This window comes from Panthera leo, chromosome B3 (assembly GCF_018350215.1).
Source record: "Panthera leo isolate Ple1 chromosome B3, P.leo_Ple1_pat1.1, whole genome shotgun sequence".
NCBI classification, from domain to species: domain Eukaryota; kingdom Metazoa; phylum Chordata; class Mammalia; order Carnivora; family Felidae; genus Panthera; species Panthera leo.
Genome location: NC_056684.1, coordinates 72423617 through 72440830, shown reverse-complemented (window position 1 = coordinate 72440830; position 17214 = coordinate 72423617). Strand labels below are relative to the sequence as shown.

The 17214-nt window shown below is 39.5% G+C and overlaps 1 protein-coding gene across 2 annotated transcripts; it reads right to left on the bottom strand.

Annotated features, from left to right (window-relative positions):
• Nucleotides 1-8496: 8496 nt before the first annotated feature.
• LOC122222299 lies at nucleotides 8497-16909 on the bottom strand. Of its 2 annotated transcripts, none has more exons than XM_042942667.1 (2): nucleotides 16760-16909; nucleotides 8497-9343 (listed from the first exon to the last, which is right to left on the bottom strand). In XM_042942667.1, exon 2 carries the CDS (start codon nucleotides 9333-9335, stop codon nucleotides 8601-8603), a length of 735 nt encoding a protein of 244 aa, XP_042798601.1. In that variant the 5' UTR covers nucleotides 9336-9343; nucleotides 16760-16909; the 3' UTR covers nucleotides 8497-8600. The 2 variants fall into 2 exon arrangements, with proteins under 2 accessions (XP_042798601.1, XP_042798600.1); XM_042942666.1 differs by lacking the exon at nucleotides 16760-16909 and adding an exon at nucleotides 9551-9632.
• Between the last annotated feature and the right edge of the window lie 305 nt (nucleotides 16910-17214).

Below are 17214 nucleotides of genomic sequence, written 5' to 3'. Positions count from 1 at the left end.
CACGACATCCATGTAATCCTCACCTCTACCCTCACCCCTGAGGAGAGGGAGCGCATCCAGGCCTCAGCCAGGGAACATGCAGACCAAACCCACATGACCGACCCCACTATGCCTGTAGGGGCCGATGCTGTCCCGGCGGCCGACCCCAACTGGAACTACCAACTTGCAGGCAATGGTCACCGGCGCCGGGACCAGATGATCCAGTGCCTACTAGCAGGCATGAGGGCAACCTCAACCAAATCAGTAAATTTTAACAAACTTCAAGAAATAATACAGGACCCCGATGAAAACCCCACAGCCTTCCTTAGCCGGCTCACAGAGGCACTTACCCAGTATACCAGACTAGACCCTACCACCCCCGCCGGGGCCACAGTATAGGCCACCTACTTTATTTCCCAATCAGCCCCTGATACTCAAAAAAAACTAAAAAAGGCCGAAGATGGTCCTCAAACCCCTATGGCCGACCTGGTAAAGATGGCTTTTAAAGTTTTTAATGGCCGAGAGGAAGCTCAAGAACAACAGTGACAGGCCAGTCTCCAACAAAAGGTACAATTACAGACCCAAGCCTTGGCAGCTGCCCTGAGGCCAGCCACAATAAAGCCCTCCGGACCACGGCCCCCTCCGGGGCCATGCTTTAAATGTGGCCGAGAAGGCCATTGGTCTCGTCAGTGTCCCCATCCCCAAAAGCCTACCAGTCCATGCCCATTGTGCCAGCAAATGGGCCATTGGAAATCCGATTGTCCTCTCCCAGGGGACGACAGACTCGCAAGGCCCCCACGTGGCGAGGCTTCACCCCGATTGGACTCTGCCTTCCAACTTCTGGAGATGGAGGACGACAACTGACGAGGCCCAGACTCTAACTCCGGTGACCCACGCTGAGCCCAGGGTAAAACTCCAGGTAGCGGGTAAGTCCATCTCCTTTCTCTTGGGCACGGGGGCTACCTATTCCATCCTGCCGAGCTATTCCGGCCCCACCACGCTGTCCTCCGTTTCGGTCATGGGCATAAATGGCACCCCCTCCGTTCTCCCATGCACACCGGTACTCATCTGCTGCCTGGATGGCTTCCACTTCTCCCACTCCTTCCTAGTCATCCCCTCCTGCCCCGTCCCCCTGTTGGGCCGAGACATCCTCAATAAATTAGAAGCTTCAGCTACCTCCCTATCCGCCTTACAAAGGCAGATCAACGCCCTAGCACAGGTCACTCTACAAAACCGACGAGCCCTAGATCTCCTGACAGCAGAAAAAGGGGGAACATGCCTGTTCCTGAGGGAGGAATGTTGCTACTACCTCAATGAATCAGGCTTAGTTGAAACCAATATAGAACACCTAAAGGAAATCCAAAAAACTCTATCTGCCCGCCCAAGATCCTCACACCCCCTAACCTCCTGGTGGCAATCACCCCTCCTAACTTGGCTCCTCACCATAGTCACCCCACTAGTTGCTATCTGTATAATACTTATGCTCTTACCTTGTTTTCTCCGTTTTGTACAAAAACGAATTCATGAAGTTTCCCAGGTGGTCCAGCCATATTCCCACATTCCAACCTCAGACCCCACATACCATGACGTCACCCTTACACCCGTAGGAAGCAGCCAGATCAGATCCATCGCCCATTATCACCAATAAGAGGTTAGAATGTTAGGATGTCCTTGGAACCACAGTAGCGGGGACGGCCATCTTGCCAGGGCAACCCAACGAAAAGCCCCAAGCAGCGCCAAAACTGGAGGTCAACCAATCACTGAGTGACAGCATGACCCGACACAAAAAAGGCCCACCTGGACCTAAACCCGGAACTTAAAAACCCCACCACACCTGGGGGCGACTTCCCTGACTCCTCTCTCTCTCTCTCTCCCTGAGTCAGGGAACCTCCCCCGAGACCTTAGTTCCCAAATATAGCCTTTGACTGCTAAAATTTTTTAGCCTCTGACTCCTATCTTTACCCTACCTTACGCCTGACCCTAACAGCTAGAACATAGCAAATAGTTGATTAATATTAGCTATTATTGGTGCAATTTTCCTTTGGCAAGTTAATCTACTTACTGATTTTAAAAAGCTCTATATTTTAAAGTTACATTTTCCCTGTTTTTGAATCTTTTTATTCCATTTTGGCATTTGCATTTGGCTTTTTAATGGTGTTTTTCCCATGTAGAAATGTTTGCTTTGATGTGCTCTTATTTATTGCTTACTTATTATTTTGCCTGAAATTTGAAATTTGAGTCACACTTAGAAAGTCTTGATTCATGCCAAAATTGTTTTTTAAAAGTCCTGAAATTTTCTATTATGTTTAAATTTTAATATTTTCAGGCTACCTCTTGGGATTACTTTGATCTAGGGAGTAAGGTTAGGGGTCAGGTTTTTTTTTTCAAATGGCTGGTCAATTGCCCCAACATTATCTGCTGATCCATTGTCTTCTACTTGATACAAATTACCTTTGTGGTATAGTAATTCCCCACTCAGAATTTGCTTCTATTTCTGTCTTCTCTCTTCTCGTCCATAGTCTCTCTTGTTCTACATTTGCTAGTACTATTTTTTATTATTCCAGCTTTGTAACATTATTTGATGTGTGATACAGCTTTGACGTCACCACAATCCCATTATTCTTCTGTTTCCAAATTGTTTCTGATTTTCTGCATATTTGTCTTCACTTGAATTTTAGAAATAGCATGTCTTGTTTCAAATTTCACAAATAAATATGTAAAAGTTTCAAAGTAACATATTATAGACAGTCTCATATTACATACAAAAATAAGAGCTATTGAATTTAGAGAGTAGCTAATAATATTTCAATACTGATACTGAAATTACTAACACTGGACTAAGGTATCTATGGCAAAACTAGTATTGCCTAATTTGTTTGATTCTATGACACTCCATTGGATTTTGTCATTGAAGATGTGTTTACCTTGGTGAGTTACCACCATTTGTGTGAGTTATCCTCAGACTTGTCCAAACAGCATGCTTTGCTCTCTGTTAGCTACAACCCAGAAAAAAAAGCATCAACTCTCAGATGCACAGCTTTGATGTTGTTACTCCATCCATTCTCTTACTTAGTAACAAGAAAATATAAGCTACCCAGAATTTGTAGTACTAACAGTACAACGTTCATTGCTTTTTGGCTTTCTCTTTGAGAATTAGGTAATTTCTCAGTGATCTAAAAATCATTGTGCTAACTTGTATACTATTTATTATCTACTGATATGATTTATTCTAGCCACATTTAGCAAACTCTGACTGCTATAAATCATATTTCACAGGCAGTTTTTCTCTGTCATTGAGTGTGTGTATCTCAGAAAGAAGGTGAGAAAGGTAACTGCAAGATTAGTGCAGGAGCTCTGTGCAGGAAAGGAACTACGAGAACGGAGGAGCTGAATTGGTGATGTGTAACAGAGCCAAAGGAGACAACTCAGTTGTGAGTTTGATGAGAATTTTAACTTTGATGAGTTCAATTTTAAAAATATTTTTAATTTGAAATGATTATAGATTCATGGAAGCTTCAAAAAAAAAAAAAAAAAGGGAGGTCACACATACTCTTTACCCAGTCTACTCCAATGATACCTAAATCAGGAAACTAACATTGGTACAATCCACAGAGCCTACTTAGATTTCCACAGTATTGTTTGTACTTGTGTGTGTGTGTGTGTGTGTGTGTGTGTGTGTGTGTGTGTACTGTGCAATTTTATATATGTACAGAGACATGAATTCATGTGTATTATATGTATAGATCCTCTGTCACAATTAAGATGCAAAACCAAAGCTTCCTCATGCTACCTCTTTGTAGCATGACATCATTAAGCTCTGACAATCACTAATCTGTTCTTCATATCTACTATTTTATTTCAATAATGCTGTGTAAATAGAATTGTATAGTCAGAGCATATTGAGATTTTTTTTTTCATTCCACATGAGTACAAAAGCATAAAATCTCTCCAAATTATTGGATATATATATATAATCTGTTGGTTCTTTTTTATTTCTGAGTAGTAATCCATGGTATGGATGTGCCACAGTTTGCTTAATCAGTCACTCATTGAAGCACATTTGGGTTCTTTCCAGACTTTGTCTGTTAGGAATAAAGCTGCTATGAATATTCACATACAGGTTTTTGTGTGAATATAAACTTTCATTTCTCTAGGATAAGTGCCCAAGTATGCAATTGCTGGATCATATGGTAAGGCATATCTAGTTTTTAAGAAACTACCAAACTATTTTCCAGAGTGCTTTACCATTTTACATCCCCACTTGTGATTTGTAAATGATCCAGTTTCTCCACAGGTTTGTCAGCATTTGGTATTATCACTAATTTTTATTTTAGCCATTGTGATAGGTGTGTAATGATATTTCATTGTGGTTTTATTTGTTTAATGCTTATTTATTTATTTTAAGAGAGGGGAATGGTAGAGAGAAAGGGAGTGGGAGAATCCCAAGCAGGCCCACACAGTCAGTGCAGAGCACAGCATGAGGCTTGATCTCACAAACTGTAAGATCGTGACCTGAGCCAAGATCAAGAGTTGGATGCTCAACTGACTGAACCACCTAGGTGCCCTTCATTGTGGTTTTAATTTGCATTTGTCTGATGAATAATCACATTGAACATCTTTTCATGTGCTTATTTGAAAGATAAGCTTATCTTTTCATTTTCTTAACAGGGTCTTTTGCAGAGGGCAAGTTTTTAATTTTGAAGTAGTCCAGTGTGTGTGTGTGTGTGTGTGTGTGTGTGCGCGTGCGTGCGCATGCACGCACTTGTGCAATGCTTTTAGTGTCAAATCTAAGAACTTTAGTGTCAAATTTAGCTCCAGGTTATGAAGATTTTCTCCTATGTTTTCTTTTAAAAGGTTTATAGTTTTACTTTTTGTGTTTAAGTCCACAATTTATGTTAATTTATTTTTTTTTAATTTTTTTAAATTTATTTATTTATTTATTTATTTATTTTTTTATTTTTTTTTTATTTATTTATTTTTGAGACAGAGAGAGACAGAGCATGAATAGGGGAGGGACAGAGAGAGAAGGAGACACAGAATCGGAAGCAGGCTCCAGGCTCTGAGCTATCAGCCCAGAGCTTGACGCGGGGCTCGAACTCACGGACCATGAGATCGTGACCTGAGCTGAAGTCGGATGCTTAACCGACTGAGCCACCCAGGCACCCCTCATGTTAATTTTTTATAATTGTCTTTAAAGATTTTTTTTAAAAAGAGGAATGTGTATTATCTTTGTCTTAAGCTTTACCTTTTTGCTGTAATCAGGTAACTAGCTCAAAACAGCACAACCAAAATGTAAGCTGAAGACTTCTTACAGAGGAGTGAGCCTGCAAATTTTTATACTTACTATGATTTCTCTACCTAAAAAGTAAATTTAAAAACATGGTACCCAAACCAAAATCTTCTCAACTCATCAGTCTCAGAAATGTTTTCTAGTATAGATTTACAAAGTGATTACATCTATGTTATGACAAAGGATAACTGTAATATTTCCTAACGTTCACATTCTTTTAAACTTTAAAATTCTCTGAGAAAAATTCCCATCCACCATCTTTAAATCTGAACTTTAAATTGAACTAAAAGTGAGATATGCCCTCCTTGTTTATAACTTCTTTCCTGGTAATTGAGCACATGTTTCTTAAAGAAAAGAATATTCTGTACAAACTGTCCAGAGAATGAACAATTCCTCTTCTTGTTATTTTGCTAAAACTACATGCTTTTTTCTACCTGTTCCCACAGACATGTTTCCAAGGCCAAATAGCTCAGTTCCTCAAGGACATAGTGTTGCTTCTTCCTACCATCCTAGGGACAGAGTCTTGATTTTGCTCTCATGGGGGATTCTGAAAAGATAAATATTACAATTGATGATAATACTTCCTTAAAAGTTTTCTTAAGGGCTAAGAATACAGGAGCTTTAAAGGATTCTTGACTGAAATAATTCAGGCCTTGGAACTAGAATCAGGAAATTAGAAAAACAGGCTCATTTTCGTTGTCTCAGGCTAGGACTTCCAACAATAGGAATATCTACCCAAAAGCTAAGTAAACCAAATAAGTCACTGGACTTGAAGGAAAAGATATACAATAAAGCAGTGCGATCAATGACAATGGTGAAGACACAAGGCAATGGATAGTTTGACCGTATCCAGCTATACACAGGGGCAGCATCTAGTGTATGGAGAACATCTGTATAAAGGTCATTTAATTTGTGTTTCAGAAATTAGTATTAAGTGGAGAAGTATGGGGGTACAGAGAACTCAGTTAACTGTGATTTTCTTTCAACCTGGATGGCCTTGCGCTCTGCCATTATCACCCCTAACTTTACAGGATTCATATCTCCAGCCACAGTAAATACTTGAGGCTCAAATCCTAAGACAAAAATCCTGGAGATCAAACCAGAAAAGAGATAAAACAGAGGGATGTTATCAGTAGCTGAAACCAAGAGGAATCAGCATACATACATGAGGGACATCCAAATTCACAAGAAACTGAATCAGACATAAACCTTCTTATAGTCTCACTCAGGTGATGAAGATGCCTCCATCTATACCAACAAGATAGAGACCATCTAAATCGCAAACCTGGAAATAGCACCATACAAGGAAAATCTGTAGAAACAGAAAAGGAATCTATGGCACATGCAAACAGAAAGTATTCTCATGGTCATGAGGAAAGGGCAAATACAAGAAATAATTGATCCATACTTATCTTACAACATCCAAAGGATTGAAGTTCAGTATCTGTTGATGTTATCAATGTATTCTTCAATCAACAAATAATGTGCAACCACTGTGTGCCAAATACTGTGTAATGAATAATACATACAGGTTTCCTGACCCTGTGGAGCTTACAGTTATAGACATATCAGGCATTTTTTAAAAAATTTATACATAAATATAGATACAGATGTCAATATGTAGAAGTATATTAGTTACAATGTTTCTTTTTGTCTTGGTCTTTGGAAAAAGCCCTGAATACACAAGAACATGTATAGAGAAACAACAATACATGCTTGGGGATGCTCACAAAACATATATAAAACCCAACTTTTAAACTTTCCTTGGCCTATTACCCAGACACATGAGATATATGAGATAAAGCTACCTGAGAAAACTGAGAAATTCTCTAAGGAGCTGGAGATCACAGGAGTGAGTCTGTGGTGTTGTGGTATTTCCAGTCTGCTCAGAGAGTCTGCAATGAGCATCACGGAGTTCGGAGGAGTTAGAAATCACGCTAGGTTGCGTGACAATTTCTCTCACTTTGCTATATTTATGTACAGAATGCTGACTATTGTGTTATTTTTACCTGTGTATGTACATGGCCACCAGGTGACATACTTTTTTAATTGAGTAGAAGTAAGAAAAGTGTATGTCAACTAACTTGAATTTAAATAAAATCTTGAAAGAAAAAAAAAGTCAGAGAAAGTAGATCGTGAGGCCTGGCACAGAGATATAACTATGTGAGTCATATAGGCATGAATAAAATGTCATACAGAGAGGAGGGAAAACATAAGGAGAGGTGTGGAGTTATTTCTAGAGAAGGTATTGTAAGCCCTAGGAAAGTGAATGGAGTCATCGTTGAAATGTCAGTGAAGTTCTGTTCTCAAGACTGTTGAATGTGATAGCACTATGAGAACAGAACCCCCTGATCTCCCAGGAGCCTGTTAGGGAACAGACCCACTGTAACTGTTTAGCAGCCCTTGAAACTGTACATCTTCCCTACAGGCTTTCCCATAAACACCAGATGTGTGTTTGGTCTGTGTCTGGAGGCTCCTTGTGTATTCCTCCCATGCTTTAACATTCTTTGATGTTTATGCCTGGTGAACATGAAACAAAGACTATGTGCCGTTTGCTGCTACTGCTGTTTTGCTGCCAGAGGCAGTCCTGCGTGTCCGCTCAGTCTAAGTGTCTGAGAACTTTCTCTTCAGTGTGAGGCTACAGAGAGGGCTTGGCCCAGGGCTAGCTAACCCTCGAGGACTTCCAACAGCTAGTGACTGGAAGGGAGATGAGAGTGTGCACAGGAGTCAAGGTGGCTCATCAGGGGAAAGGAAAAGAGAGCTTTAAGAGTAAGTGGTCACAACTCATGTGTTGAAAGTTTCTGAGAGGTCAGCTATGGGGATACCTGAAAATTTCTGTTGATCTACAACACAGAGGTCATTAGTAGTCTTTTTGAGGGCTTAACTAGTGGAGGAATTCAAGCCAGATTGATCTATACTCTTTAATCCAGAAATTCCAATGGATAAGCACTACAGCAGTGTATAATTACATTCACCAAAGAACATGTATAAGAATATTCATGCAGGGCACCTGGGTGTCTCAGCAGGTTGAGCGACTGACTCTTTATTTCAGCTCAGGTCATAATCCCATGGGTCATGGGTTTGAGCCTGCCTGGGATCCTCTCTCTCCCTCTCTTTCTGCCTCTCCCCTGTTTGTGCGCTCTCTCTCTCTCTCTCTCTCTCTCAAAATAAATAAATACACCTAAAAAAAATATTTATGCAACACTGCAAATGAACAGGCAAACAGGCAAAACAAATCTATCTATGGGACTATGGTTTCCCCAGAAGAGCAGGTAGTGACCAGAAGGGGACATACGGGAGGGCCATACATGACAGAGCAGCAGACGTAGCTTCAGTCTCTGGAAGATACTAAATCCTTCAAAGGAAGCTTCCTAAGAGTCCCTTTGACACCAGGACAGATCTGGGCTTTGACGCTACAGGCTGAAGCAACTTTGGCACTACAGGTCAACACAGGGAAGCCGTTTAGATTTTGGGTCTTCTGCTTTAATGTAATCATCACAAACCACTTAAAAAAATCTTTTGTGAAATGTCTACTGCGAGGTAAAGAATTGAAGATAAAGATGCTTTTGATGAATGACACTGTTTGATATGTTCTCTGAGCCAGAGAAATAGCATTTTCCTTAGAGTGAAGCATCCACCTGAAAACCCCCACTGCCTCAGGCACAGCCCCCCGCTTCTTCCTTCCACACCGCCGCTCTCCCTGGTGTCCATAGCTGGGGGATGCTTGAGATCTGAGGTTTTTGTGGGGCTCCCACAGGTGCCGCATCACTGTGGTGTCTCTCAGAGCACAGAAATACACTGCTGAGTCCCTGAGTTGTAATCCTGTGATGGTGAGGCTGATGGATCTGTCTGGTTTCTGGAAGTTCAGAGAATACCGCCCCTCTGTTGCATTCTGCTCACTGTAGGACTCCTGATAAATAAGGAGAATCATTTCCCCACTTGGTGGTTGTTTGTACCAGAATAGATAATAAGTATAACCACTGGCTTCATATACACAATCCAAGGTCACAGCCTCCTTCTCTGGCATAGAAATTGCAGGTTGGGCTTGAGTTACCTTCTGTGCCATGCTGGCTCCTGCAAAAAGAGAAGAGAGAATTAGGCTGATTCTCCTGGTAGTGGCCCTAGGGTCTTAGGGAACTCAGGTAGGACTGAGAGTTCTGATTCCCCTGCCCATTATTCTACTCTCCTAAACCCCAGCAGACAATGATAACCTGTGTCTACCCCTGAACTTGGGACTCGGCACAGCCTGTCTGTGCTTGTGGCTGTCTTTACTAGCCCTACCAAGGCAGATGGAGGCTGTGACTATTCTCAGCAGGCTGGGGAGCAGCATGTTGGAGGCTCTTCCTGTGAGTGAAATGTGCCGTGTTCCATCTCAAATTCAGGTCTAAATGCAAGCCCTGTGCCTCAGAGGGCGGACACACACACACACACACACAGTGACTAAGCTGTAAGATGCTACCGTGCCAGAACAGGAAATGTAGTTTGCTATCAGTTTGCTTGTGTTGCGCTGTGGCTTTGTTGACATGGTGGGAGAGTCTAACTTGCCTATTAAGTCTTTTTCTAATTTAATTCACAACAATGATATGTATAGGAGTTAAGCTGAATTGTAGGACACTGATGGTAGAACCATTTGCCATATTCAGCCAATGCATCTACGATGGACTGGTAAATCTGAAAAGAAATACAATTTATTATGATTATGGTGACTTCTGAGAGCAAATAGTCATCCATCTTTTTGCGCAGTGTATGCTTCTTTTTGTCCCCAGCCAAAATCTACAGTGAAATATACTCACAGATTTTTCTTCTGGACAAGAAGATAAAACTATTCATTCTCAGTCATCATAACTTTTCTTCTTATACTGCAAGGCATTGGTTTCTGAGGAATTTTCCATTGGATAAAGCTCTTTGTCTGTTTAATGCTACCACAGCAAGTTTCCTGATTGACAAAATTTGGCTAACTGCACATGCCTAATAGCAATCAATAGTAAGTCTGTTAGAAAACTCTTGCTTTGGAGGTGCCTGGGTGGCTCAATCGGTTAAGCATCTGATTTCAGCTAAGGTCACGATCTTGACTTCGGCTCAGGTCATGATCTCAGGGTTGGTGGTGACAGCTCAGAGCCTGGAGCCTGCTTCAGATTCTGTCTCCCTCTTTCTGCCCCTCTCCCATTTGTTCTCTCTCTCTCTCTCTCCCTTCCTCTCTCTCTCTCTCTTTCTCTCTCTCTCAAAAATAAATAAACATTTTTTTTAAAAGAAAAAAAAAGAAAGATCTTGCTTTTGAATATTGCCCCCTCCAGTCATAATAAGGCCAAATTCACCAGGTCATACATTCTTATTTTCTTATATCAAAAGTGTAGCCTTTCAAAAATTGCAAATATCACTTCTCTGTGTTGCAGCAGCTGTGGCTCAGAGGCTCTCACTGGACTCAGTCCCTCAATAGCTTCATGACTTAGCAACACGGAAGTTGGTGCCTGATTCGCTTGGCATCAATGTGCTGATTTATGACTGTGATTCAGTTGACTGCAGCTTTTAATTGCCTATTTATTTTCTCATCCCTAAGTGAATATATCAATTTAGTGCCATCTAACGTCCATGTTATATAATGAGAAAACAGAATTTTTTAGAAGTCCAGGATGGTTCAACTATCAGAAAAATGTTGTCTCTAAGAGGAGGGATTTGACTGGAAAGAGGCACGAGGGGACTTCTGAGGTGAAGGATAATTTCAAGACACACTGAACAGAACATGTAAAATCTTGCATTTCATTGTAGAAAAAATGATACCTCAATAAAAAAGTGAACTACAATAAAATAAAATATACAGAGAAAATTAATTCGTCCAGCTTTCTGTAGGTGTTGCAGAAATTTATTTATACTTTTTAATTGCTACGGAACAGCTGTAGTCTGCTGTGATCACAGCCCAATTCCAACCCTTCTGACAACCACCCGAGACCAGGAAGCAACAAAGACTAGCGGGACATTAATATGCTGAGAGGCTAAATATACACAAAAGAAATGATTAAACAAAATGGAATACCATACAGCTCTCAGAATCAAGGTCCACACAGCTACACATAATTATACGAATAAATCTCGCAAAGGTAAGATTGTCTAAAAGAAACCAGCTACAACAGTACATGCTAAATGATTCCTTTTACATACAGTACAAAAGCAGAGAAAACTATTCTGTGAGTTGATGTCAGCATAGTGATTACTGGGGGTGGTAGACACAGGAAGCAGGTCCAAGAGTGGCTTGGCACAGGGGTAATGTCCTGTTTTTCAACGTGGGTGCTGGCTCCAATATGTGGCAGTTCATCTAGCTCTGTAATTATTCAGGTCCACATTCTCTACTTGTAAGTTATTTCATTTATTTTGGTTCCTTTTTATTGAAGTATAATTTATCTGCAATACAATGCATGGTCCCTATATGTTCATTTCAGTGAGTTTAAGTATTTTATGTACTTGTGTAATCACCACCCAAACAAAATCAAGAACATTTACCTAACCCCAGGAAGTCCCCTTGTGACCCTCTCCAGTCAAACCTTCGTCCCCAGAGGGAACCACTTTCTACTTTTAACCAAGCTTAGTTTTTTTCTGTTCTTGAATTTCATACTAATGGAATCATACTGCATTTGGCAGGAAGGGTCTGGCTTCTGTCAGTTACCAGAGATTTTAGAGATCCATCCTCTTATTGTACATGTTGGTTGGTGGTTCGTTCCTTTTGATTGCAGAGTAATATTCCCTATATACCATTAATTATTTACATACTCTCTCGTTTGTGGATATTTTGGGTCGTTTCCAGTTGGTGGTAAATATGAGTAAACCTGCTACGAACATGTTTGTGTGTCATTTGTGGGTCTGTATTTTCATTTCTCTTCGGTAAATACCTATTCATGGACTTGGTAGGCCACAGCAGTTTCCCAAAGTGATGGCACCAGTTTCCCCTTTACCAGCAGGGCACGGAAGGTCCACTTGCTCCATGTATTTGCCGATATTTGAGGCTGTTACCTGATTTGTTTGTAGGCCTTCTAGTGGAGGTGAATGACATCTGAATGTGAATGTAATTAGCATCTCCCTAATGATTAATAGTGTTGAGTGTATTTTATATACTTATTAGTCATCCTATTTAAGTATTTTATTATTGTTTTATCTTTCTATTGTTGGCTTATGAGAGTTCTTTATATTTTCTGGAAACAATCCTTTTCCAAATATTTCTTTCTAGCATACTTCTGCCTAGACTTTAGATTGCTTATTGATTTTCTTTCTTTCTTTTTTTAATGTTTATTTTTGAGAGAGACAGAGCGTGAGCAAGGGAGGGGCAGAGAAAGAGGGAGACACAGAATCTGAAGCAGGCTCCAGGCTCGAACTCAGGAAATGTGGGTTCATGACCTGAGCCAAAGTTGGACAGTTAACCAAGTGAGCCACCCAGGTGCCCCAAGATTGCTTATTGGTTTTCTTAAAATTGTTTTTTGATGAGTAGAAATCTTAAATGTTGCTCATGTCCTATTTATTAATTTTCTTTTATGGTTAGTATATTTTGTATCATGTCACGAAGTCTCTTCCTACTCTGAGGTCTCAAAGATATTCTCTACTGTTTTGGGCTATTTTTAGTAGTAGCATCTGAAATTAAATTAAGCATCTTAATTTATCCTAGCCTGATTTCAAATAATATTATTTCCCTTTATGAAGAAAATGTTTTTTATTGCATCTGGATATGCTGTAATACCACAACACATTGTTTTTATGTTGCCTTAAAGAAACAGTGGCTTTTTAAAGTAAGTGAAGTTATTAAAATTACTAACAAAATTTAAAAACGTCCTCTCAGGCATCTACCCTTTCTGGTATTCTTTGTGTCTTTTTGTGAATCTGAGTTTCCATGTGATATTATTTCCTGATAGCATGAAGTCTTTCAGCATCTCTTGTACTGCAAGTCAGGTGGAGACAAATAATCTTTGATTTTGTCTCTTTGAAAATATATTTAGGGGCACCTGGGTGGGTCAGACATGGTTAAGTGTCTGACTTAAGCTCAGGTCATGATCTTACGGCTTGTGAATTCAAGCCCTGCGTCGGGCTCTGTGCCGACAGCTCAGAGCCTGGAACCTGCTTTGGATTCTGTGTCTCCCTCTCTCTCTGCCCCTTACCCACTCATGCTTTGCCTCTCTTCCTCTCTCAAAAAAAAAAAGTAAATAAACATTACAAAAAATTTTTAAAGAAAATCTATTTATACTGCTTTTATTTAAGGGTATTTTGGCAAGTGATGGAATTCTAGGTGGTCATATTTTTGTTCTTTCAGTACTTTGAAAGTGTTTTATTGTCTTCTTTTTACTACTGTTTTTGGTAGTAAGTCAGTTATCATTTGTATTTTTATTCCTGCGTGCATGTAATGTGGCTATCTTTTTCCTTTGACTGCTTTTAAAAATTTTTTAAATTAAGTTTATGTATTTACTTTGACAGAGAGAGAGAGAGAGAGCACTCTGGGGAGGGGCAGAGAGAGGGAGAGAGGAAGAATCCCAAGCAGGCTCCACACTGCCAGTGTGGAGACTGATGTAAGGCTTGAATTTACAAACTCTGAGATTGTGACCCAAACCAAAATCTAGAGTTGGATACTTAACTGACTAAGCCACCCAGGAGCCCTTTCCTTGGACCACTTTTTAAAAGCTGATCTTTATTTAATGTTTTTTTTTTTTTTTTTTTTTTTTTTCAGAATTTTGACTGTGATGTGCCTAGATGGGGCCTCCTTTGTGTTTATCATCCTTGGGATTCTCTGAACTTGTTTAATCTGTCCATTAAGAATTTTCTTCAAATGTGAAAGTTCTCAGCCATTATCTCTTTTTGTGTGTATATATAGATATATGTGCGTGTGTGTGTGTGTGTATATATACACCATATATATATATATATATATATATATATATATATATATATATATACACACATCCATTTTCCCCCTTCCTTATGGGAATTTTCAATCATTAATATGTTAGACCATTTGTTATTGTCCCTCAGATCTCAAAAACTTGTTCTGTTTGTTTATTCTTACCATTTTACCTTTTATGAAGTTGAGATAATTCTACTGACCTGCCTTCAGCTTCAGAGATTATATATATAATCTCTCCTAAACTTCTACATCTCGGCATGCATATTGTTTACATTTCCTGTTAATTCCTTTGGCATTTTTACCATAGTATTTTGTAGTACATGTCTGACAATTCCAACACCTGGGTCGTCTTTTTGTGTCTGCTTCTGTTAACTGTTATCTTTTTGACCATGGGTCACATTATTGTTTGTTTATATGTTTATTTGCTGCTTCTTTGGGTATCTCATAATATTTTATTATATTCCAGATGATTTATATAAACTAGAAATAGAAACTGAAATAAATAAAATTTCTCCCCCCAAATTCATGCCCTTCTTCTTCCTGCTGTTAAGGTGTATGTGTGGTAGGGGTAGAGTCTGAATCAATCTGATTTATGGTTCAGAGTCTTAAAGAAAATAGAATCCAACTTATGTTTGAAAACTTTTGTAGCTTCAGGTTTGGTATTTGTTGCAGCATTAGTTTCATTCAGGGTAAGGTCAGGACTTTCCATCAAAGGGTTTGGTATCAGCACGCTGGAAAAATTCCAGATATCTCTTCATGCTGTCCTACCAGATCTGCCTTCTTTCTCACCTATTGGAAGTCTCTCTCTTGCTTTATAGTCTGGGGGCCTGCTTTTGAGTCACCAGGGAGTTCTGTTTGTTTGTTTGTTTGTTTGTTTGTTTGTTTACTTATTTTGAGATGGGAGGGGCAGAGAGAGAGGGGGAGAGAGAGAGAGAATCCTAGGCAGGCGCTGCACTGACAGTGCAGAGCTCGATGCTGCGCTCAGTCATGGCCTGAAGTCAGATGCTTAACTGACTGAGCCACCCAGGTGCCCCTAGGGACTTCTTACTGATTCCCAGCCCTGGACTTGGCTTTTTGCTCCCTGAGCAAATTCTTTCTCCCCTGCTGCCTGTTCCAGTCTTCAGAGAACTCTTGATCTATACTATATAAAAGCCCAAAACGTCTCAGAGGATTTTCTCCCCACTCTCAGCTTTTTCCCACGGCTTCAGCATGCTACCTATGCACCCTGTGAAGACCCATGGAGAAGGATTGGTGGATGGGTGTACACTTGGCAGTAGCTGGGGCTCTTCAGAATTCTAATATGTCTTAGCAGCCACCACATGGCCCTTAGAGGTTCCTTAAACATTTGACTAATTTCCCCTTGTCCCTCTTTATAAAAGATTCCTTCTTCTTCCACTATTTCAACAGTGATGAAAGTTGCCACTTTCTGGAATTTAGTTCATTTAGGTTTCTTTGCATCCTCAACTTTCTGACGGTTATTTGTTTTAAGCTAATTGGAAGCAGAGATTCACATATGTATTTTACATTAATAACAAGTTTTACTTTTTTTTAAATCAGAGGGATCAAATTTCTAATCTAATATTAACCATCAACGGCCTCTCCAAATCTCAGTTTTCATGGGAATAATAGTAGTACTTGACGTAAAGCAGTACTATAACAGAAAAATATAAGGGCACGTGCCTGGTATGTGTTAGTGCTTAGAAAGTTTAATAACTAGGAAATATCGTTATTATTCCATAATACAATTCATATTTTTTATAACAATGTGAGAGCGATGTGATAGTAAAATAATGAAGTTCTTTTTTTTTATTTGGATTTGTGCAGATTTGGAAGATATATTTTTTTAAGTGAGTTCCACACCCAGTGTGGGGGCTTGAACTCATGACCCTGAGATCAAGAGTCACATGTTCCACAAACAGAACCAGCCAGGTGCCCCAATTTTTGGAGAGTATCTTTAAAGCACAAGACTCTTAGCTCACCAAAGAAAAGGCTCATGTACTTTGTAATAGCCCCAGAACCTAGCAAACTGCCTCTGTATAGCATTTCTTAAATAGATTCATTAACAAATGGGAATAATAGCATCTTACAATTGTATAATTCATTATTGCTTAAATGATATTTCTACTTGTATATTATATATACATACTTGTATATTGTATATATATATATATATATATATATATATATATATATAGGTAACATATTTTTGGAGAATATTTTTAAAGCACAAGACACACACATACACATGTATACATGCATATACAACATATATATATACATAATATATATACACATATATGTTTTATATATTAAACAGGTTATATTTATATATAACACTTATATATAAATATAAGTGTATATATATATGATTTATGGTATATATAACTGGCGAGGCTTAAGTTGATGACATTTAAAATTTCAGTTTCTGAACTTGGTGAAGGGGATTAGAGAGAAGTTGCCTCTATCAGAACGGACTAAGAAGATTAAGACAGGCAGATCTAGAAACACAACCATAAACGATGTACTTAATGCAAGCATACAAAGTGGATACAGGCTGATGGGCAGGGCTCACAGGATCCCACAACACTAGGAACTTTAGAGCACAGTAGAGAACTTACCCTGAGTAAGGAGGTTGAGGGGAATGAGTCAGGATCAGATCCTAACAGAAACATAATCCAAATAAAATTCAAAAGTCTTTGTATCCCCTCCCTGAAATGGTCTCCTTAGGGGTATCTGGACCATACTTGAATGACAACAGCCTCACCCCTTACGAGGGCACACTTATTTATGTAACTTGGTTCCTGAAATACCTTCCTTCTATTTCTTGTCACATCATTGTTTTAATCCAGCTAAGTATTTTCTTCTAGAAAGCCAGATTTAGATGCTTAACATTCTTAGCCAGGTTCTCTTCATTCCAGAGGCATGTTGGTGGTATTTAGCTGCCTCCTGTTGTATTGTTTTATTAGAGAATTCAGGAATCTCAGCTAAGGGTTCCGTGTCAGTTGGCTTGTTTGTCTAGTTTCCTTTGTAATTATTTGTGCTGGTGAAACAGCACAGATGTAAAAGGGTCATT